The sequence below is a fragment of the Cibotium barometz genome, chromosome 25 (assembly GCF_041138505.1).
Source record: "Cibotium barometz isolate CiBa-2024 chromosome 25, ASM4113850v1, whole genome shotgun sequence".
NCBI lineage: Eukaryota > Viridiplantae > Streptophyta > Polypodiopsida > Cyatheales > Cibotiaceae > Cibotium > Cibotium barometz.
The window spans coordinates 38,452,867-38,478,223 of NC_141070.1; the positions used below are offsets into that span (position 1 = coordinate 38,452,867).

Consider the following 25,357-nt stretch of genomic DNA (forward strand, 5'->3'; position numbering starts at 1 on the left):
TCCATGCTTTCTTTGATTTTTAAGTGCTTTTTGTATTCCGAAATACCAGCTCCTCCCACATCCCAACTTCTTGTATTATTCTAATATACACAAGAGAAGACCACAACCTATCTTTACACGATTTCTTTTTTCAAAAAACACAAAAAACGGGACTCAAGAGTTTTCTTTTAGTTTTTCTTTACTCAGGAATGTATTCAAGAATACACATGACCAAACATCCAAAGAATCGTGTGCACTCTAAATTCTTTTGTTTGTAGACTTGATTTTAGTAAAATGGCCATAACTTTCTACCTATAACTCCAATTAAAACCTTTTTAATGGTTTTCGAGAGAAAAAGCGACTCTATGCAATTCAATTAGATCTGTGACATAACCAAACTTTGCCTTGTCATGGTGCAAATTTTCCAAATTCGGAGTAGAAGACCTTCGAAAAAGTGCAACAAGGTGGGGTGGTCTAGAAGCCCTGATGGTGGTGAGCTCGAGCTTTTTGTGTAGTTCTTCGTATGAGGAAGACAATAGTGGTCCACTTTCAACTCTTGTTGGTATTTGAAATACAAAGGCTCTCTCAAATGGATTCCAGAATACCACCATGTCAAACATGTTTCATTTGTTACTTCAAATTAGAGTCCTCATTTTGACCAAAACTGAAGCTAAACCTTACCCTATAGTTTATTGATTTGATTTTTTATTTTGAATGTGGTTAAAGGGCTTTGCACAAACACAAAGTTTGCATTTCCAACAAAGTGAGCTCACCAAGTTAGATTCCATAATCTATCCCAAATGTTTAACTTTTAAAGCTTGTGTAATTTAAGATGCTTAAGTGTTAAAATTTAATGTTAGATTCCATAATCTATCCCAAATGCTTAATTTAATGTTAGATTCCATAATCTATCCCAAATGTTTAACTTTTAAAGCTTGTGTAATTTAAGATGCTTAAGTGTTAAAATTTAATGTAAAGAATCGCTAAAATTCAAAAGTTTAAAATTTTAAATTTTGTTGAAGTTTTTAAAAAACCTCTTTTAGCTATGATTTTATTGAATGAGGCAAGAACTATCTCCTTTGTAAACAACCTTTTTTGAATTTTAGATCCCTCTAGAATACAAAGGGCCCTACTTTGATTTTTCTATTTTTTGCAACATGAGTGAGGAAGATGGTAAAAGAGAAAATACTGAAGTAAAAAACAAAACAAAACACTCAATTTTTTAATGGTAAGTAGTTAAAATGTGTACCTGGCTTGTCGAAAATGCCAAAAAAGCTATGAAATCCAAAAGGGCTCTTTTTCTCTTTATTTACTCCACTTGAGAATGAGGACAAATGAGCCTCTCCACCCTCTTTTAAGGAGAAAGAAATACTTTTTTTAAAATAATTATTTTTAAATTTTCTAAACCTTTTTCTACTTTTCTCACTGTGAAAGACAGCTCATGTGTAGGCTTGTTTATGTTGCTTTCAATCCTCACTTTTGTAGTGAAGCTTGTGTAGAGACATGGAGAGATTCCCTGTTTCTAGCCCATTTCACTCATTTTGCCTTCCTTCTTCTTTGAAGTAATTTCTCTTTAAGTAAAGAGGATGTGGCAAGTCCTATTTTTGAAGACGGTCATTTAGAGCATTCACAAGAACACATTTTTGTAGCTTAAGAGGAAGGAACATCACATAGTTCACGAAAGGAAAAATTCATATCAAGAGGAATAGTTAAGAAATTGAGAAAGTTGGGATTTCTCAAAATCATGCAAGAACGAGAAAGCTTCTTTAGGATGAAAAAAGTGCATCAAAATTTGTTTCTAAGATTGTCTACCAAAAGTAGTAGTTTGACAACCAAATACACAATTTTCAAAGGTTTAGTGTGGTGTACATATTTTTTGAAAGTCTTTGGGATTGAGCAACCAATGGAGAAAATACTCTGACACAAACATACATAGAGATGCCCAACTAAAACACACACACAGATGCACATATCCTCAAACACAACACCATACAATCCCTAAACCGAACCCACCAGCCTACACATAGAACACCAGTTGGGCACACACATAAGCCGCACCTCTCACACATATGAGCACCTCTCACACACGGATATATAGAGAGATACCCAAAGAGAGAGCATAATGAACATACACAATAGAAACAAGCATTGAGACACACACATGCAGCCTAGACATAGGTTTATAAAGATGAGAAGGCCAAGCACTGAAACCAACACAAGAACATGGGGTATAATAAGGCACGGAGCTGCAAGCACGTTAGCACAAGGACCCATTAGGGGGGTACAACCTCAGCAGCACAAGGACCCATTAGGGGGGTACAACCTTAGCAATTTACCACAAGGTCTTTAAAGACCCTTGTTAGGTGACATTAGTGGATGCCATTGATCTAAATCGCAACGCCTTTTTTGGGTCGTTGATGGATGAAGTAAACTCGACCGAGTAAATTACAAAGTAAATTGGGAATGTTTACTTCCTAATTTACTCAGCAAATCATAGTTTACTTCCTAGTTTACATCATGGGGTGAAGGTGAATTTGGATTTGGGGCATAGAAAAATTTGGAACAAGATATTATATGCAAAAGAGGAATTGAACTTGAGACTTTGGGTTTTCCACTGGGAACATCTTACCAATACACTATGCCTTCGAGGAATGGAACCATAAGCTTTCAAGCCATTTTATAACATTGCAATGCGTTGACGTAGTTTACTTGTCCGAGTTTATTTTAAAGATGGATGGTCAAGATTAGTGCACGAATCTTTAGTGCACGGTTGCCGTGGATCTCACCTCTATAGTGGTGTGGGGGTACAAGGCCATCAGGACACCACGCTTTTCTTTAATAAAAAAATAATTAAGGAATTATTCTTAAAAAAATTTAATCGCTACTATTTATTCAGTTAATCAGCGTAGCACATAAGGGCATCGTTATGTGTATGCCCTCGTGGTGATGCAGCAGCGTTTTCAGTATGGTGTGTATTCTCACTATGCGAGGCTAGATCAAACCCTCGAACTGTTCTTCAATGGTTTCGCTCTTTGCTGATGGGGTTTTTTCTTGCAGGCCGAAGAAAAGTATATGAACCCTCTGACTTGCTTCTTCCATGTGCTCTTCAAGGTTTGGTTTCTCTATCCTCTCGTGTTTTCTGTTTGACACTGCGTGTATTTAGGGTTTCCAGGTAGGGTTTGGAGCATGACGCATCATAAATTGCTTTCATCTAGGCTTGCAATCTCGGCATGATGCAATTCACGCAATTTATTATGTCTGATTCCACCCAGGGTTTTCTCTTTTATCTAGGTTTTCTAGTTGAGTTTGGTGATAAGTGATGCATTATTTGCCCTTACTTTCATGTAGGGTTTAGCAATCGCATTCTACATCTTATCGTCGCTCTTCTTCAACTACTTCGCGATTCACTTCGTCATTACTGTTCTGCTTGCGGCTTTAGACTTTTGGGTTGTAAAGAACGTCAGTGGAAGGATCCTTGTTGGGCTTCGATGGTGGAACGAAGTGAGTGACCATGGGGAGAGCATCTGGCGATACGAATCATTAGATCAACAGGTGAATTGGTTACTTGAACAGTAATATAGACGTTTGAAAAGGTATAATCATCAAAATGTAGTTAACAGAGCAATCCATTGAGATCGAGTTCCATGTACTTTTGTTCTTTTTAGGAACTATCAAGGCTGAACAAGAAGGACTCGTGGCTTTTCTGGTGGACTCTTTATCTAAATGTATGCACTCTTTGCCCTCCTGATTTATTTTCTTCAAAGTGTCTGGCTATCATGATGTGACGTGCAGATGCAAGGTGCACGAGGGTTCTGTGAATGGCCTTGTTTTTAGAAGTTCGTGTGTCTGCCCAAAAAATTTATTGGGCATGGTGGTGTGAACACACTTTACAAAGTTGACTTGTTGATTCACAACTTCTATGGTGAACTCCAGATGTTTGTGTTTGGGACTTTCTTTGCGAGTGGTATCAACATCTATGTGTGCAAGAATAAGATATCCAAGAATGACCCTTGACCTGCCTTTATATAGGAAATTGATTGAAGTTGTATTCAGGTTGGTTAGGGCTTTTATTGTCCCAAAAAGTCATCAGAAGGCCTTTTCTTGTGTTTGTACTTTGTCCAACTTGTGTCACAACTGTCAGTCCATGTCTTGGGCACCTTTGGGCACTATGAGGCTGCCAAAACAGTCCCAAACCTTGCCACACACTTCACCTAGAAGGCGGCTGCAAGTAGCAAACATATCGACAAGTTGCTCAAGGTAAGGTTCATTTATCCCATTGACAAAGCAGAATGGCTGTCACCCATTGTGATAGTACCAAAACCTTGAGGTTGATCTTGTGCTGATAGAAGCTTGGATCAATGCCCTTCATGTTTGTGTAGTTTCAAGCAAACACATCTTTCTACGTTGTGAGCAGTTCTGTCAGTTCATCTTTCAGTCCCTGCCCTAGCTTTGTACTTACCCGACAGTCTTGGGCTCATTTTCATCACCGAGATTGATTTCAATGAGTTTATCCTCCTGAACTCTCAAGTGATACTTTCTACCTTCCTTTTCCTCTTTTTGATAGTGATCCATGTGTAAGGGTGTGACCCTTCACAGGTGTCCTTTAAATTAATAAGAGATTAAGGAGTAATTAAAGAGAGATTAAGAGAGTTAGTCACAATGGTGACATTCCCTCCCACTTAAAATAAGACTCCGGCTAAGAAGAGATTGTTGTCTTTGAAAGAATTCACGAAGAAGTTCTGGATATTCCTGTAAGTCTTCATCACTTTGCCAAGTAGAGTCGAAATTATCAAGATCTCTCCATTTAACCAAAAACTTTGTAGTGAGCTTATGTCGTGTTTCTTTTTGTGTGACATCAAGAATTGTCTTTGGAATTAAGAGTATGTGTTCATCTTCGATTTCTGGAACATAATCCAAAATATCTAAAACTGGAAAATCACCGTCCACAAACTTCTTGAGCCAAGAAATATGGAAAGTTGGATGAATTCTTTCCCAAGGTGGTAACTCCAACTTACAATTGAGAGATGAGGAGTTCTTAATAATACGAAAGGGTCCATAATATCTTGGGCGAAGCTTTGGGAAGACTGATTTCACTGTCTTGTATCGATGAGGGGCAATATATAATAATACCAAGTCTCCTTCTTGAAATTCAATGTGACGACGACGCTTATTAGCTGTGCGTTGATATTGCTCTTGGACGTTGACCATCTTATACTTAATCTGTAATAAAATATCTTGCATTTCTTGAATGAGTTGGTCTGCTAAAGCCACTTTATGTTGAAGAACAAAGTTGGCAGGAACAAGGGGAGTATGGCCATAAATTGCTTGAAAAGGTATCATTCCAATAGCCGAATGATAAGAATTATTATAAGCAAATTCCACCAAAGGTAAATATTCTTTCCATGAAGCTAATCGAGACTGAACATAATGACGTAGCATTTCTTCCAAAATCTGATTAACTCGCTCCGTTTGTCCATCTGTCTGTGGATGATAAGCAGAGCTAAAGAGTAAATTTGTACCAAGAGACTTAAATATCGAAGTCCAAAAATGTCTTGTAAACTTTGGATCTCGATAAGAAACTATAGATTTTGGCAATCCATGAAGTTTGAAAATATACTGTACGAACAGTACTACAATATCTGAAGCCTGGGTTGCTTTCTTGCACGGAATGAAATGTGCCATTTTAGAAAATCTGTCAACCACCTCAAGAATCTGTGTATTGCCTTTAGAAGAACGTGGCAATGAAGTGAAAAAATCCCAACTAATACTTTCCCAACGTTCATTGGGAACTGGAAGTGGTTGAAGAAGACCAGCTGAAACTTGTCTGCTAGCTTTCATACGTTGGCACGAGAGACATGCTGTAACAAACTTAATAACATCTTGCTTCATTTGAGGCCAATAGTATGTAGCTGTCAAAAGACGATATGTCTTGTTGATGCCTGGGTGTGCAGCATAAGTGACCTTGTGATGTTCTTTCAACAATACTCTTCGAACATGAGTATCATGACGTAGACAAATACGGTCCTGATAATATAATAAACCATCCACTATTGTATATGCTCCATAAATCTTCAAGTCGGAAGGAGTTGCATTCTGAGAATTGAGAATTCGAAATGTATTTTCAAAATCACGATCTTTTGAGTAACGGTCCTTGAAACTTTGAGGTATATCCATTTCAACTGTAGAAATAGCTAAGACCGAAGCTGGCGGCATACGACTGAGGGCATCTGCAACCACATTGGTAAGACCAGGAACATGCTCAATTGTCATATGAAAATTGGCTAAGAATTCGACCCAATGCGCTTGCCTAGTATTCATAACTGGCTGCGTGAAGATATATTTCAAAGAATGATGATCTGTTTTCACCACTGAATCTGCACCAAGGAGATAATGTTTCCATGCACGATAGGCATGAACAATAGTAAAAAATTCCTTGTTATATACTGGATATCTTACTTGAATTGCAGAGTGCTTATGACTGTCAAACGCAATAGCACGTCCTTGTTGCATCAAGACGGCACCAGTGGCAATATTAGAAGCATCCGTGTAAACATCAAAGGGGAGAGTAGGGTCAGGAATAGCCATGACAGGAGTTATTGTTAAAGCTGTGTTAATTTTCAAAAGCTTGTGTTGCGGCTTCAGTCCATTTGAATGCAGGAGTGGACTTTAGAAGTTCTGTGAGAGGAGCAGCTATTTCGGAAAATCGATGAACCTTTGTGTGATAGAAGTTGGCAAGTCCCAAAAAAGAACGAACATCATGAATGTTTGTGGGACTTCCAATTGACAATAACCTGTATTTTCTTCGGATCCACAGAAATACCGTCTGCTGAAACATGTCCAAGGTACTCCAAGGATGTCTTGAAGAATTCACTTTTGCTTGGATTAATATAAAGAGCATTGTCACGAAGCACCTGGAAAACGATCTGAAGATGTGCCTTGTGTTCTTCCATATTACGACTGAACACCAGGATGTCATCAAGATAGATAATGACGAACTTGTCTAGAAAAGGACGAAAAAGATCATTCATCAGACTCATAAATGTTGCAGGAGCATTGGTTAACCGGAATGGCATGACCAGGTACTCGTAATGACCATATTTTGTGCGAAAAGCTGTCTTATATTCATCACCTTTGCGAATGCGAATCTGATGATATCTAGACTTAAGATCAATTTTGGAGAAGATCTTTGCATGGAGCAATTAATCAAACAATTCATCAATGCGCGGAAGAGGATACTTATTCTTGATAGTCAACTTATTAAGGGCACGATAGTCGATGCAAAGGCGCATAGACTTATCCTTCTTTTTCACCAAAAGTACTGGAGCTCGAAAAGGGCTTTTGCTTGGTTGAATATGTCCTTTCTCCATCTGGAACTGATCTCTGGAAACTTTGCTTCTGAAAGAAAGTATCAATCTTCTGGTTCCAAGCCTAGGAGCTTGTTTTAGACTAGACAAGGCGTTTTAGGTATATAATTCAGCCGTATTAGCAGAGATGCAGATTTTACATTTTGAAGTTTCATCCGAGTTGCAGCCAGTTGATATTGTGCTTATTCTTTCTATCTTTAGCAGTGCATTTGCCCTATCAACTACTTATTTGCTGTACTAATTCTTTCTATTTGCTACTTCCCTTAGTGCTAGGCTTCATTATGGTTGAGTTTGCCTTGCATCTCCGGAGGTTTGACAGAAACTCAGTATGAAGGGCTTTGTGTGAATATATGCTCTTATGCTTGGGCGCGTGTGTGTGGAGTGCATGTGTGAGAGCATATCTTGACACAGAGTTCTACACCCACTATTGGGCACTGATGACGTTAGTGGGGATGTCGTAGTATCTAGTCCATACTATGCATAATGGAGTTGATAGTTATAGAGTCTTGTGGGTTGACTACCATATGAGTACATAACCTGCACGTTCCTAAAAGGTGAATTTGGGCATGTTCCTGGATTCATCTAGGTATATAATTCAGTCATATTAGCGGACATGCAGAATTCACATTGTGAAGTTTTCGTCCGAGTTGCGGCCAGTTGATATTGTGCTTATTCTTTCTATCTTTAGCGGTGCAGTTGCCCTATTAACTACTTATTTGCTGTACTAATTCTTTCTATTTGCTACTTCCCTTAGTGCTAGGCTTCATTATGGCTCAGTTTGCCTTGCATCTCTGGAGGTTTGATATAAACTCAGTACGAAGGGCTTTGTGTGAATATATGCTCTTATGCGTGCGTGTGTGTGGAGTGCGTGTGTGAGAGCATATCTTGATACATTGTTCTACACCCACTATTGGGCATTGATAACGTTAGTGGGGATGTCGTAGTATCTTGTCATAATGGAGTTGATAGTTATATGGTCTTGTGGGTTGACTACCATGAGTATATAACATGCACGTTCCTAAAAGGTGCATACCTAATTTGAGCCCGAAACCTCGAAGCCAAGAGGTTGCTTAACATACACCTCCTCTTGCAAGTCACCATTCAGGAATGTAGATTTAACATCCATCTGATACACCGGCCACTGTTGATGAGAGGCAAGGGCAAGAACAGTTTGAATCGTGGCCATCCTAGCTGTCAGTGCAAAAGTGTCCTCATAGTTGATGCTTGGCCGTTGAGCATAGCCCTTAGCCACAAGGCTGGCTTTGTGCTTGTTCATTGACCCATCGGACTTATACTTGGTTTTGTAAACCCACTTGACAGCAATGATTGACTGTTTCGGGGGCCTTGGAACCAACTCCCAAGTCCCATTCTTCTCTATGGTCTCTAGTTCCACTTGCATGGCTTTCCTCCAAGTCTCCTGGGAAAGAGCTTCTTTCATTGAAGTAGGCTCCTTGTCTCTAATGATACGAGACATCAAGGCATAATTTACTTGTAAATGCTACTTGGTTGACATTTGTCACAAACCCTATGCGATCTTTGAGGTCCATTCTTTGTGGTCCACTTGGAGGGATACTCCGTCACACCAGACTCTCGAATGGTATCCAACAACCACTTTGGTAGAACGCGGAGCCTCCTGTTGCTGATGTGGCAAATCTCCAACGTCGGGATCAACTAATTGAGGTTGGCTAGCTGGAACAATAGCTTGGGACTCATCTCATACGCATCCGGCTCTCCAAGAAGTGGTGGCTCCTCAACAGTGGAAGTTGGAACATGCTCATCAAAGACAACATCCTTGTTGACAACAACCTCATTCTGCTCCGAGTCATATAACCTGTAGCCTTTGGAAAGAGACTTATATCCCACAAAAACAAGCTTTTGGGACTTGGAGTCAAGCTTCCCCCTCTACTTCTTTGGATTGTGAACATAGGCATCACTCCCAAAAACACGGAAATGGTTTCTTGCCAAAATAACCTGCAAAGGAGTCATTTTAGGCACTGCAGTTGTCAGCGGAGATCGGTTGAGGATATGGACAGCCATATCCCAGCCTCTCCCCAAAGTGGACGAGGAAGGTTGCGATGCTCCAATACATCTCCACCACAATCTGGTTCTTTTGCTCAACTACTTCATTCTTTGAAGGTGACCCTGTATTGGCTAGCTTCCGCTTGGTGCCATGCTCTGCACAAAACGGCACAAAAGGATTAGAAGAGAACTCCCTTCCTTTGTCAGCCCGAACAGTCTTCACTTGCAATCTAGACTCCTTTTCCACCAAAGCATGCCAGTCCTTGAACCAAGCAAAGACTTGGTCCTTTGTGGCAAAAAATGTTGGGTAGGAGGGAAGCTAGTCTGCGCGTGCACGCGCACACACACAAGCTCAAGCACAGAGAAACGTGAGCGTTGGAAAAGATGTACTCGATGATGAAAATGAAAGTACAATATGAGAGTACTAAAAAGCTTAGAGCTAAGTGCCCAACACACAAGAGTGTGTTCACATGGGGAAAAAACCTGTCTTCAGCCCACAGGGAAAAAGTGCCCATGACTAAGCTGGGTTCACACTTGAACTAGCCGGGAGTGGCCTGGTGGACATGACCAACAATACCCCCTCAAGTGAACAATGTGAACAGGTAGCAGGGTGATAAAGCTGTGAATGCTGCCCTGCACTATGCTCCACAGTAAGAGTGATCAAGAGAGATCACGATGGCAAAGATAAACTACAGTGCCAATGGGAAAAGCAAGCACTATATGACGGGGAAGATGAGAAACCCCAATGTCATAGTGCTAAAGCTAGAGTACAGGAGTACATAAACGCATCACTTGAAATGCATGTCAAAGATCATGTGGACATCAATTGCATCAAATCAAGAGGCATCGCATTAGGAGAAGGTGTGTTATAAAATCCTCCAGTAAGGAAAGTAAATATAATACCTCCTCAAGGTAAGCATCCAAATGCCAAATTGAACTGCATGTAATCCGTATCAATGACAACAAGAGAGCAAAGCATAGCTCTGGAACGGCACCAATGATAAGCATAAGAAGATGTAGTAAATATACGCATGTGTAAAGGCAATAGGATCCATAAGTCATGCTTGTGAGACGTGCAATGTAAGCTGCAAGAGGTAAACTCATCAATGGAGGGTCTGATGAGGAAAAAATGAGCAATGGTAGGGCTGATAAAAATAAAAATTCAGCAATGGGGGAAAGCTGAAAACCGGGAGAAAAAGTGGGGGCTTGGGGCGGGCATCAACCAATTCTATAAGAGGATGGATAAACTCTCAGCGATGCCATGATTAGTGGCATGTATGGCAAGTGTAAAGATGCATAATCCCACAATGAATAATATATTTGTGACATGTCAAAACCATCAGGGCAAGCCAACACTGGCCAAGTGTGTAGAAGGCACTCCTAGTAAACATCACATGTGAGAAAGTGACAATGTTAACACTGTAGAAACAATCCTGCTGCAAGGAAAAGCAGCATAAAAGGCATCTCCAGTAGACATCACATAAGAGAAAGCGTCTAGCATAGACAAGCATAAGGGTCAACAAGCAGAAGTGACCATGAGGCATCACCAACTGCATGTGGGCAAGTAAAATTTCCCCCTGAAATGCATCTGCTAGACAATGCATACCAAGAAGTACTGATTATATATCATAGTCATCAAAAGCAACGGCATTAGAAGACATCTCTGCAGGTGATGAAGATGAAATGGTCAAGGCTGATACATGTGTAGCCAAATTGGCATGATTTGCAGTTGTTGAAGAAGATGCTAGCATCTTCTTTTTTTCACTCTCAATACGCTTCTTGCATTCCTCTATGGTATGCCTTGTTTTCCTGCAATAATTACATCGCTTTGTTTGTGACCGCTCTCTACAGGAGGCCTACAGATCGGAAGATAATATACACATATTTAGAACACTTAACTAAAGTTAACAATGGAAACAACATTAGCAACATAAATACTAAAAATACCAAAATACACATGATGCCAACATTGGGGCCGGAAAGGGCTGCTCCCCCCTCAATACATTTGTATTTCGTAGAGTATTTATTTGTACAAGTGTCACGGGCCAAAATAGGCCAGACTTCTCCACACACGGAGTGAATACAACTCAAACAAATTGGTTCAAGTCGATGAAGATGTGTTGGTCGGACGCAAATCACAGGCACATTCCCACCTTCACTGGGTGCACACCTGCCTTTCACTGGTCTTCCGGGACCGTGCACCAACAGGCACGCCCGTACTAACACAGGCCAAGGAGTACACCGCGGAGGGAACATGGCCTGGTTTTCCCCAATAAGCTTTACTCCCAAATTCCCTACTGTGTCTAACCTTCACTGGCTCTCAGAAGCTCTGAGGGCGCAGTTAGCACCACCACACAGGGAAATACTAACCACACCAGGAAAACTTCCTGAGCATGGTCATCATAAACATGCTTTATTCTTGCTTTGCACAAAACTTAAAGAATTCTCTGAATTTAATTTAACAAATTTTATATTTACACAAGTAAGAAACATGAGGCACCTGGTACATCATGTACAATTAAGTACATCACATATGTGAAAAGTTCAGCAGGAATTGTTCAGTAGGTACAGTTAGGTATATCACACGTGTGAAAAAAATACAGCAAGTACAGTCACGTACACACGTGAAAAAAGTACAGTAGGTACTGTTCAATAGTTTCAACACACGTGTGAAAGGGTACAGCAGGTACTGTTGAGCAGTTTCAGCACACGTGTGAAAGGGTACAGCAGGTATTGTTCAGCAGTTCCAGCACATGGGTAGCAGTACAGGAGGCGGGTACAGCCTGGGAGTAGGTACAGGCAGCCGTACATCACACGGGTACATGGTAGAATTGAGGTGGGCCACAGGCGGGTACAAAGGTGAGTACCAAAAAGCAGAATTCAGCCCATGGAGAAGTAGGCGATGAAGAGAGAGAGAGCTGGCCACCACCCACGTGGGGAAATGTACTAAGGTTTCTAAAATGTCCCATGCAAAAGCTTTTCCAAAGGTTATAAAACCTTAATACCCATTTAATATTATGGACACCCACACTAGAAAATGTCCAGCCTTTCTTTTAAATGTGTGAACACATTAGCTTATAAATATTAAAGTTGGCTATAACTTATAGGTTTTTACATTTTTAAAAGGGGAAAATGGTAATACTTACCACCTGTTCACACGCCACACACCAAGTCAGCAAATAGCACTCCACGGTACACTGGGGGCGTCCCCGTCTAGTGTACTGGCACGGCATAACAAGCAAACAAGTCGTGCAAAAACAAATTCATGCATGCAGACATAAATGCATGTGCACATGTAATGGACGAAATCTCCCTTTCATGAAACTTGTACAAAAAGTTCTTGTCGGACACAAAACTGGGACGACAGAAATATAAATACATACACAGGTGGCACCAACAAGCTCCCGTCCATACAGCACGAAGTAGGTCACACACGGGTGGCACGAAACTGGTTCCTGTCCATGTGACACCAAAAGACTGGCCCTTTCACATGGGACACTAGCCTGGTCCCTTGTGAACATGGCACAAATCTGGCCGGTCTATGGAGTGATAGTCCCATAGAAGTGGCTCCAGAAATGGAGATGGACCAAATGGTGACATCCCCCCAAGCTTCTAAACAGTTGTCCTCATTTGAAAAGCCTCAAGATATGTCTGCAAAAGCTGAGGGTAGTTGAAACTCGCTGAGGTTACGTAGCAAGCTTATCACTGCTAAATCACATTAATCCACTTTTAACCATGGCTGAAAATTGAAGTAAAACTTGTGAATTTTCAGCCAACAATACTTGAGCCAAATAGATGGAAGAATAAATGAGTGAGAGAGAGAGACGACACAGCATAGACCCGGAACGGCCGGGCCCCTTCACAGAAATATGAATTATTCCTCCAAAATTTTACAAGTGTATTGGCTGATTTGAATCAGCATGGTACTGCCATCAACAAGATACAAAACAAAGCCTTTGGAATCTCCTAGTTTGTATGTAGTGGCCTACCTGTTAAAACCCTAAGATCTCTCTAGATAATTGTTATGCATAAACATGCATAAATCAGGCATAAACTCAACCACCCAACCACCCCCGAGCCCAAGGGATGCACACATGAATGATAAATGAAATACATCATACCTCTACCTTGATGTCCCATACCATCAAGAGGTATAACTCCAATCCAATAGCATGTAGCTAAAGTGCCTGACCCTAACCTTAACCCTTAAGGTTAGTCCTAACCCATGCTCCACTAGAGCTTGTTCCCATGATCCCATGCTCATAAGTCTAATGTGGGTTAGCCTTCTAATATATGCACACATAATGTGTATATAACATAGCACACATAATGTACATATAACATACTTCCCCTCTCTCAAAACATTGCACTCTTGCAATGAAAAGAAGGAGAACTGCGCTGAACAATCTCAACCGACTCCTGAGTCGAATCCTCAATTTTCCTATCTTTCCATCTAATTTTAACCTCAGGGATTAGTCAACTACAAAGTTTCCTTTCCCTGAATTCAAGTACCTTATCAGGTTCATATGGAACATAGGATAAATCTTCGACTTCAACGAGTTCTTGAGGAGTAACTCTGTTATCCTCACCTCCCAGTTTCCCTTTCAATATATGAAAGACTGGATGAACTCTAACAATTGGAGGCAGTTTTAGTTCTTACGTAACCGTGCCAATCCGATGCATAACTCGAAATGGACCACAATATCTAGGAGATAAATTCGAGCATTTTTCCATTGACAAAGTCTGAAAATCTTTAGGAACATTAAAATAAACCAACGCTCCTGGTTCAAAAGACCGAGATGAGCGTCCCCTATCAGCATAAAACCGTGCCCTATCATGAGCACTCCTGATAGAATCCCGAGCTTCGGTCAGCATTTCCTGCATACCTCGCAAGAAATCCCTCGATGCATCAAGCTCGATGTCCTTAAGACCGACATCAATAGGTGCCCTGGGTTGATACCCATACATAAGTATGTACGGACTAAGAAATATAGCCGTAAATTTAGAACTGTTATAGGCAAATTTCATCATTGGAAGATATTTTTTCCAATATGATGATTTTCTAGAGACATGCACGAAGCATATACACTATAATCTGATTCATACACTCTGTTTGCCCATCAGACTACTGCGGATGATCAGAGCGATTCACATTCAAAGTAACTTCCTTGTTGTAAACCATTCGAAATAAAGTAAGAAAACATGGCATTATAACAGCAGAAACGAGGGATTCATCGGCGCCCCGACATATCCACATCTGCATATGGAATAATCGACGTCTCGAGTTACCCATATCAACATAGAGAATCATCAACGTCTCGATGAGTTACATATGTCCATCCGTAAACCAATCAGGTTGATTGTGTAAATCACCTAAAGTACGGAACTAGAGAAAGAAATGCCAACAAAGGAAGAATCCAAATTTTCTTATCCGAACACAACAAGATAAACTTGTTTGAACTCTAAAGAAAGAGATTTCAACAAGTGAAAATGCTTATGAGATTACCCTCATAAAAACATGCAGGCTATAGATAAAAGAAATTTATCTAGAGAATGCCCACACTATAACTACTAGTGAATTTAGAAAATAAGATTGTCTTTGAATGTTGAGGTCAACATGCTAAGTGATGTAAGCAAAGCAACAATCTTGAGCCCAAATTATCCCATAAGATAATATATGTGAGGGATCACTAGCGTCCCATACCACCATGATATCATCGATATATACCTTAACAATTTGAAACTCTCTAGTATGCCGTCTAGAAAAATATGAATAAAATCCTGTATAAAAGGAATAAGATGGCCTTATCCAGACTTTCACATACTAAACCTGTCTCTATATACTTGAGACTACATCAAGGAATAACTCCTTCTGAGTACATCATTAGAAAAGAAATTGAATTATTGGCGCCTTTATAATGATAACTACCCAAAACACAATAAAGTTAGGGTAGAAAATAACTCACCTAGACATATAAGCAACTAAATATCCGAGTTGGAATATATACAAGAGTATAAGAAATATACTCCAAAATTATGTGCAAAAAACGAAGGCAAATGCTACCTTCAAAGCACATGTAATTATTCAAAAGATCAAAAGATCCTTATAAAACCATGGATAAAAGCATAGAAGCTCCTCGAATCCATAAAGACCATAGTTGATTATAAAAATCAATGCATACCATCTAATGGACATTAATCATGCCAAAAGAAGCATTAAGATTGGTGGCCAACTCATCAATTCTCGGAGTATATGAACATTGTGTTGTTCAAATAAAACTCCAAAGTAAGAAAGTGAAACACATGTGTGTAGCACTCAATAAGAAAACCCTAGACACAAATGATCTAGGCAGAACCTGATGAGTCTATAAAACTTAGAAAACATCCAATAAAAATCCACCAAAATAAACTGATCAACTGACCCATGATAGAGGCTTAAGAAATTAAGCACAAACCACACTTAAATAAGTGCAAAATAAATTATCATGGAAAAGTGTCAAAGGTGAAACACACTTTGAACGTAAATTATAGCCATAAAAAGAAATTGAGGAACATGTCCAAAAAGAATGGCTAAAAATGGTAAAAAATCATGAATACATCGTTTAGAATTAATTCAAACATAAATATACATTAATACGAGGTGTAATCGTATTAATAATATGCGAATAATCCGCATCTATCTAATGTCAGCACGAGAAAACGTACTTCAACATTTAATAACCCTCGAAAATATTAAATTCTCGAGAAAAATAATTATCATGATTTTTTCCTAATTTTTTTGATTTTACAGGGCCTCAAAATATGATAATTTTGAATTCTACCAAACCTATCTTATGGCATTCCAAACCTATATTTTTTCAGAAAATTTTTAGCAATTTAATTTGCTAAAATACCATTGATATTTTAAAAATATCAATTTTTAGGATTTTTAAAAATAATTTCAGAATATTCTTAATTTTTCTTGAGAATCCCATTGTTCACGAAATTTCCAATTCCGCCCGACAATTCTCAAATCCAATGAAAATTTATATTTTTAATGGATTTTTTTAATTTTCTGGGTCAAAAATATATTTTTAAAGGAATTTGAATGGTCACGGGTGCCCGAATGGACACACCACATGCCAAACACCAACCCCACATTTTTCTGAAATTTAAAATAACCCTTGTCTATTTTTTCACTAATTTTCAGGAATTTTTAAAAATTTTTAAATTACCCCGAACGCATTTAGAATATGAACGGTCAAAAAATTTCGGAATTCCAACGGTTTTCCCGGAATACGGAAAGCCAAAAGTTTTGGGAAAATGAAAAGACAAAAAAAAATTCGGAATGTGAAAGGTCAAAGGTTTCCAGAATACGGAAGGTCAAAAGTTTTTCCGGAATTCGGAAAGCCAAAAGGTTTCGGGAAAACGGAAAGCCAAAGGTTTTCCGGAAGATGAAAAGCCAAGAAATTTCAAGAAGAAATTTTCAGAAAATTTTCAAAGATTTTTTTCCTCAAATTTTATATTTTTCAGTATTTTCCAGGCTTTTTTCAAGCTTTTTTTTGAAATATTATGAAAAAGTTTTTTTAAAAAAAAATAAAAAACTCATATTTTTAAAATAAAAAAAATAAAGAAAAGCTTATTAAGCTTTTGATTTTGATTTTTATAAGGGGGGGGCGATTGTTTTCACCGGCTGCTGTGCAGTCTCCCCCCTGTCGCCTGCATGTAGAATTGTGAGAGAGAGGGAGTGAAACTCCCTCCTCTCCTTCTTCTCTCCTCTTTCCTCTCCCTCTTCTTCCTTCCAATCTCTTTCTCCTCCCTTCTCTGTTAAGCATAAATTAACTTAATCCTTTGATTAACTTTTTAATTAAACATATGTTAATCATAATTATCATTAATTATGATTAATGTTTTAAAAAAATCATTTTAAAGAGATTTTCTCATGGAAAAGAGAAGGAAAAATCAGATTTGAGAGGCGGAGAGAGTCCCAGGCACACGGGAGAGCATTTTATGCATCAACACGCTGTCCCCTACTGAATTTCAGTAGAAATTGACAGAAATTTGATCGCATTCCCGCGGAAAAAACTCGCAAAAAATGTATAAAAATATATTTTAAATTAAAAAATGCTCAAAAAATTCCTAAAAAATTAGGAAAAATTTTCTAAAAATTCTAGAAATTCAGGGAATCCATTCTACAAAAATATCCACCATAAACTTTATGGTATTTTTGTAAAAAATTCCATTAATGCTTAATTTTAACCATAAAAAATAGAAAAAAATAGCATTAACTCACGGTATTCCCCCGCAACGTCGATTCGTCCATTGAATTGAAGTAACACATGTTCCAATCACCATATCGATGATCCACGTGCAATTCATAAACACAAATCAACAAAATAACCTTTTATTAATAAATATTAATATTTACTAAAAAAAAATCAACAACAATTAACTAGAGATTGCTCTGATACCACTGTTAAAACCCTAAGATCTCTCTAGATAATTGTTATGCATAAACATGCATAAATCAGGCATAAACTCAACCACCCAACCACCCCCGAGTCCAAGGGATGCACACATGAATGATAAATGAAATACATCATACCTCTACCTTGATGTCCCATACCATCAAGAGGTATAACTCCAATCCAATAGCATGTAGCTAAAGTGTGAAATGATAGATGAGTAGATATGGACCTCTACACAAGAGACTATAGCATAAGCCCTCAAGTCTCCAAGCTCCCAAGCCCCCTTGAGTGTGCCCCATGCCTTTTATTATATAGGAGGGCCCTCAAGTGTGAAATGATAGATGAGTAGATATGGACCTCTACACAAGAGACTATAGCATAAGCCCTCAAGTCTCCAAGCTCCCAAGCCCCCTTGAGTGTGCCCCATGCCTTTTATTATATAGGAGGGCCCTCAAGTGACTCTTGACTTTCCATTTCCCATGTGTGACCCTTGGATGCCTGACCCTAACCTTAACCCTTAAGGTTAGTCCTAACCCATGCTCCACTAGAGCTTGTTCCCTTAACCCTTAAGGTTAGTCCTAACTCATGCTCCACTAGAGCTTGTTCCCATGATCCCATGCTCACAAGTCTAATGTGGGTTAGCCTCCTAATATATGCACACATAATGTGTATATAATATAGCACACATAATGTACATATAACACTACCACACACACACAAGTGTTGGAGAAACTCTCCCGTCTGTGTGCCACCCGAATGGCCTACCAATGGGTCACACAACCGGTTATCTTCTCGTGTGGCAAGGATGCTCACAAGAGTGAAGTCCTTTGATGAAGAAAATCAGCAAGCTCTCCTTCAACTCTTCAAAGCCTCTTCTTGAGTAGCACCTCCGTCTTCACATGATAGTCTTCTCTCTTGAAAAATGGTTCTCTACACTTGGTAGAGAAGAAGCTAGTCTTCTTGCCTTCCTGCTCTCAAAAATGCACAAGTTTACATGAACTCTCCTCCTCTAAAATGAAGGGAATCATCTCCTTTTATAGGTGAATTCCTTTCTAAAAAGCTTTCTTAGTTCAAAATAGAAAAAGATTACACATGTTAGGTTGCATGGGAAACTTTTACACATGTTTTAGTTTGCATTGGAAACTTTTACACATGTTTAGTTTTGCATGGGAAACTTTCCTTTGTCAACAAATAGAAAGAGTTAGTTCTCTTTCCCTCTTTGGAAAATAGAAAGAGATGCTTATAACTTAAGTTCTAAAACGAATTTGCATGTGTTAGAAGTCATCTCCTGTCTATTTGTATACACCAGGGCCTTTGTTGTGGGTGTGCCCGCTCGTATATCATTTTTCCACACTCCCCGTATTTTTTCCCAATTTTTTTTATTTTTTCCTAGTGGCTGGAGGGCTGCCAGGTGATGCCAGGAGCACCCCAATGCTGGCCGACTGGACTTTCTTCAGTCGTGTGCATCTGGGCTGCTGGCCGACTTGTTCTGTCCAAGCGTAGGCATCTGTAGCTGGCCGACTGCCATTTTCAGCAATCGTGGGCATTTTTCTCAGTCGTGGGCACCATCTGAAGCTGGCCGACTGCTCACATGGAGATGTATATATTGCCCCTCAGCCCCCACCACTTTCTCATTTCGTTTTTTCGGGATCTTGTGTATAGAGAAGAGTCTACACACCTATCTCTCTGTGTTTCTTGTGCTGATTATTTTCTGCAGTCTACTTGCTCTTGTCTACCCAAGTTTGGTTGTCATTTCCGCTGCATATTCTGACGTGGTATCAGAGCCCTAGGCTCTAGGAGATCTTGGGCGTTTTTCTGAGCAAGAGGGGGAGCAACAGATTGCTGATCGGTGGACTGTTTCGGGCTGAACGGGAAGTGAAGGTGCAAGAGGAAGGCGGGCAAAGGGGCCGGACAGCCACTTGCATATTTTCTGATTTTCAGATTTTTTCCCACCCACCCATCCTTTCAGGTTACTCTCCGAGATGGCAGATTTACTCGAGATGGCTGAGAAGCACGTGAAGATTCCGACTCTCCCCATGTTCCCAGTGGATTGCAGTTGGACGGGTCCAATTACGGCATCTGGAAGGTCATGATGGAGTCAGTTCTGGAGTCATATGATCTTGCTGATTTTATTATCATAGGGGTGCCACGGCCGGAAGCTGAGGAAGGGGAGTTATTATCGACGAGGAAGGACCGAGAGGCACAGGCACACATGTGGGACCGTGTCAACGCCAGGGTCCGGTCGTTTATATTCCTCAATTGCACACCACAGGTGATCAACCATGTGAAGCACATGACGCTGGCGAGAGGCATATGGGAGCACTTGGCTTCTTTGTACAACAGGGTGTCACCCATGAAGCGGATATCCTTGGAAGTGCAGATGCGGGTTATGAACCCTGCAAAGTCTTCGACGATGCGGGAACACATTAACAAGCTGCAGGCCCTTCAGCAAGAAGTCCTTCAAGCTGGGAAAGAGATATCATCCGAAGACATGGCCATCACGTTACTATCCCACTTGCCTGGTCAGTATTCCGCTTTCTATTCCTCGTTGATCACAAGTGGCAGGCTCAGCACCATTACTTGGGAGGAGCTTGTGCCAATGGTCTTGGACCAAGAGGAACGTTTCACGAACCCTCCTCACGGCGGAGGTTCGGAGGCCTTAACTGGCCAACGGTTGAAAGGCCGTAATACCAACAAGGGCAAAGGGAAGGCTTCACCGGAGAAGTCTTCTGAGAAGAAGCCTGATCCAGAACGAGAGAAGCTGAAGGCCGAAAGATCGTGTAATGATTGTGGCGAGAAAGGCCACTATTGGAGGAAGTGCCCTAAGCGGACAGGGAAGAGTGCTGATTCCTCAGCCTCAGCTGCGAAGACTCCGGCATTTGTGCACTTGGAGATGGTGGACTCCGATGCTTCATCATCTTCGAGCAAGGAGGCAGTTGGCTTCACCGCGAAGGATACCCGGGAATGGATTCTCGACAATGGTGCTTCCAGGCACATGACTCCATCCCGTGACTTCTTTCTAGATCTGAAACGGCAGTCAGGTCGTATCTTTATTGGCGATAACTCCACTATTCCGATTCATAGTGAGGGCCGGATGGAGATTATTCCCGACGGCAAGGGGGGCAAGCATGCTTCCCGTGTTCTTTATGTCCCTGCTCTGGGTTTTCATCTTCTGTCAGTGCATGAGGTATGCAAGATTGGCTTTCGGGTGGAATTTGAGGAGCATTCAGTTGCTCTAAGGGACCGTGAGACAGGCAAAGTTGTTTGGGAAGGCGGTGTGGAGAACGGCATCTACAAGCTCTCTGCACTCTCCTCACTGACAGGCTCTCAGGTCGGAGATTTGTGGCACTTTCGTTTTGGCCACTTAAATGTGGATGCTTTGCGGCGCGCCTTCCGGGACCAGATGGTGGTTGGCTTGCTAGATTGTTGGTAGTAGGCAAGGACACTGCAGTTCTTGCATACGTGGTAAGCAGCACAGGGAATCCTTTCCGAAGCAGGCTTCCAGGCGGGCTTCGAAACCTTTGGAGTTGATTCACACTGACTTGTGTGGAACACAGCAGATACCATCCTTGGGAGGATCTGTCACCACTTGGCCGACCATTTGGTCCATTCCTACTTTTTGCGTCTCGTTCACTTGAGGCCAGGCCGGTGTCTCATGTGAAGAGGCCAGTATTTTGCTGACATGGACGGGAGCCAGACTGGTGCCACCCGTGTGTTAGCAGGATGGTGTCATATGGACGGGAGCCAGATCAGTGCCACCCGTGTATGACCTGGACTGTGTTCGATCCATGGGACTGTCACGCCATGGAAGGGCCAGTATTCGTGCCGTGTTTTACCTATGGGACTGTCACACCTAGGGAAACTCGTGCCTGGAACTGCGTCTTACCTATGGGACTGTCACTCCATAGGAAGACCAGGTTTTTATGTAATAAATGTCGTGCCAGTTTTGTGCCGACAGATATTTTGTACATGTTCCATGAACGGGAGATATGTCCATGTTACTTTTGCACATGCACACATATTTTGCATGCTTGAAACTGTTTTCGCATGACATGTATTCGTGTGTTTGCCTGCCTGACGTGTTACTTACTGAGCGGGGACGCCTGCCAGTGAGTCGTGAAGTGTGCCCTGTATTCTGACGAGTTTCAGTGCATGTGAACAGGTGGTAAGTATATGGTACATGTTGTTTTAAATGTTTTAAATACTAACCCTTTGATTTATAAGGTGAAGTGTTCACATTCATTTAAATGTGGGCACCACTTTGGGCACCCACTATGGGGCCAAGGTGGGGAGCCCCATTTAAGTGAGTGTGGGGGTGGGCAAAGGCACCTACCCAAACTCCCCCACCCTCATGCATGCGTGGGTATTATCAACAGTTAACTCCACCTTAATTTATTAAAAGAAATCTCTCCATCAAGCGTAAAAAAAAAAAAACATCGCTTCTCCCTGGCGTTTTATCATCACCCTTCGTAAGCTATCAGGTGGCTGGAGATTTGCTACGCCTGCTGCTGGGGTGTTTATGCTACTGCTGCCTGCGCCAACCTCTCCACAGGCGGGCTGTGAACTGCACAGCAGGTGGCCACCCATCTCTGTACTGCTGCGCCTACTGCTCCTCTCCCAGGCGGCTGCCCCCACTTCAGGCGCATCTCTGTTTTTCCTCTGCTGGCGACTGCCCCTCTACGCTGCTGCTCTTCACAGGCGGCTTGAGTGCATCTCTACTGGTGGCTGCGTTGAAATCTGCAAGGCGGCTGGCTGCTGCAAACAGGCGGCTGTACTCCCTCCTAACGCTGCTGTACCTGCCTCTCTCTCCAGGCGGCTGGCTGCTGCAAACAGGCGGCTGTCACCTCCACAAAGCCACACAGCTGCAACTGTCTCCTAGGCGGCTGAACATTATCAGATGACTGTGGTCTCTCGTGGTGGTGCTTATTCTGTTAATTCTACACGAGACTACTCCTTCTTCATCAAGGGTGGTTTCATCCTCGGCAAACCACAAGTTTTGGTCTTTTATCAACCAATTGCAAGTAAGTGATTTTTCAGATTTGAGTAAAGCATTTAATGTTTAAATCTGGTAAAAGAGTCGTCCCGCTCGGCCTACACCCGTTCGGTGCCGGGTTGTCCAAGCTATATGGGCGAACCTCGGTCCAAAGGTGCTGAGATCGGGAGAGCCAGGCGTTAGTACGAGAGCGCCTGTCTGTGCGTGGTCTCGGAACACCAGTGTGGTGCTCTCCGCGGAGTCCAGTGAAAGCACAGGACCGTAGTGATTGGACCACACTAGTGGTCGTTCTGCTCCGAGTTTTTCTACATCGAAATTCGAGTTATTTGTTTAATACTGTTTTCATATGTACATGGACATCATCTGGTTCTCAGAACCCATGGAGCATTGTATTCTTTAAATACTCCCAATAAATATATCATATATTGAGGGGGGGGTCGGCCCGTTCCGGCCCCAGTGCTGGTGTCCATCTTTCCATTTCTGTTCATTTAATTTTCAAGTTGTTTTAAGTTGTCCATTTCATATTTGTGGTTTTAAAGTTGTGCTATTAAACGTGTAGGTGTCCAATTGAGTCTTTCCCACTTGACGGGATCGGTTTCATTGGTATCAGAGCACGGTTGTTTCCCTCTTCCTAGTGGGGAAACGAACCTGTGTATTGGACATCCCGCTTTTAGCCAACTTTGAACACAATGGACAGCCAAGGCAACCCTTTGGAAGTACCAAATTCGAGGGGTCTCTCTAGTGCTTCTCGTGGGTCTGATGCCCTGCGAGGTAGACACCAGCCTCTTGAAAGGGTTCTGGATAGTGAATCCAAAGGTCAACTGTCTCCAGGAAAGACAGTTATGCTTGAACAAGACCCTGATGCTATGAGGGCTGAAATGGAACATATGAGAAAACTTTTGCAGGCTCAAGAGCAAGAATTGAAGTTTTTGCATGAAGATCCTCATCTGCAAAGTGCTATTGAAGCCAGGAAGGCTGAGGCTATGGTTGATGTAACCTTTGAATCAATGGCTCGTGAAGTGGGCAAGAAACCAAGGGAGTTGGCACTTGCCTATCTCCTTCGCAAAGGTGATATCAAAGAGGGGGATGACGGAGAACTAAAATTCAGAAATCCACCTCGTTTAAAGCATGGAGATCCTGCATCCCAGAGGCTGAAATCTTATATGCAAAAGGAAGAGGTGACTGTCACTTCTCGTCATGCATCCTCTCCCCAAGGCACTAAGCCTGACAGAAATATGTATGCCAGTGCTCATGGAGGGCACGAAAGTCACATGCATGCAAGATATGTATCTCATGGTGACAGGTCTGCTTCCAGGAAAGTTTTGCCTTCTGAGTTGTCTCATGGAGAGACCATGCCATATGCAGGTAAGTCACATGCATCTGAGCTTCGAGTTCGTGGAGCACATGCCACCGTGCCCCATGAAGCTTCTATGACGGCCCATGGAGCCCATGCAGACAGGGCTACCCCGTTGGATAAGGGGAAAAGAAAAAGAGAGGACCATGAGCCTCATGCCAGGAAGCTCAAGGAGTTCAAAGCAGGTGATAAATCTGTCAAATTTGATGTCTTTCATGGTGAACATGATGCTTCTAAGGTGTTAGCGTTTGTGGCACAGTTCGACATTGCCTTTAGTGATGAGGATTTCACAGAAAAGTCGAAGGTGCGCCATGCTAGCATGTTTCTGAAAGGCACTGCTGCCCATTGGTGGATCACCGAAAAGATCACCAAGGATCCCATCTCTACTTGGAAGGAATTCAAAGACAGATTTTATGCTCAGTTTTTGCCACCCAATGCAGAGCAAACTCTCACTCAAAAGTGGGACAGGCTGGAACAAAAAGATAATGAGAGTGTGCAACAGTATGTGAACAAATTTTGGAAAGTGTTGCTGGAAGTGACTCCCTTCATGCTAATCTCTGAGGAGGAAAGAAAGAGGAAGTTTCGTTCTGGATTGCAACCTGCTTATAGATCGGGTATTGAATTACACCCAAAACATACATTGCAACAACTCACAGCTTCTGCCCTTGCTACAGAGCAATTGGTGCTCAAGATCAAGCAAGATCAAGGAGGTTCCAAGGTGAAGGACAAGGCTGCCCCAAATCAGCAAAAGGGTGGACAGCCACCTAAAAAGAACTTCCGGGAGCCTTACAAGGGTGGTAAAGCTGAAAATAAAGAACAGGGCCCAAGAAAGAACAAATTTGGATTAACCCCGGAGCAAAGAGAACAATATGCTAAGGATGGAAAATGCTTTTCTTGTGGTAGCAAAGACCACATGTTTCGGCAATGCCCAGATCGCAAACCAAAGCACGAGGACAAGCATACCAAAGCAAATGTTCATGCAGTTCCTGACGTGCAAGGTAATACAGGTCATGATGCTAAAGAGAGAATGGTTTGCAAGGCATGGGGGCAAGTTAAGGATCAGCCCGCACTCTTCATGTTTGATGACTGTGCAACTGACAATTTCATCTCTATGCAAATGGCAGCTGCATTGGGAATTGAGGTTGAAAACATGGGACCTCAGATTGAAGCCGAAGCTGCATTCATTGGTAAAGAGGTGCAG

At 41.5% G+C, this 25,357-nt stretch overlaps 1 protein-coding gene across 2 annotated transcripts in view; it reads left to right on the forward strand.

Annotated features, from left to right (window-relative positions):
- Positions 1-2,849: 2,849 nt before the first annotated feature.
- The window catches only part of LOC147624546 (Golgi apparatus membrane protein-like protein ECHIDNA), a 53,683-nt gene continuing 31,175 nt past the window's right edge, over positions 2,850-25,357 (forward strand). The window contains exons 1-4 of one of the 2 annotated variants that reach the window (XM_086819564.1): positions 2,850-2,947; positions 3,037-3,090; positions 3,328-3,531; positions 3,645-3,704. In XM_086819564.1, coding sequence (XP_086675690.1) covers positions 2,945-2,947; positions 3,037-3,090; positions 3,328-3,531; positions 3,645-3,704 — 321 coding nt within the window. In that variant the 5' untranslated portion in view covers positions 2,850-2,944. The remainder of the gene's footprint in view (positions 2,948-3,036; positions 3,091-3,327; positions 3,532-3,644; positions 3,705-25,357) is intronic. The other variant, XM_086819563.1, reaches the window with a different exon arrangement.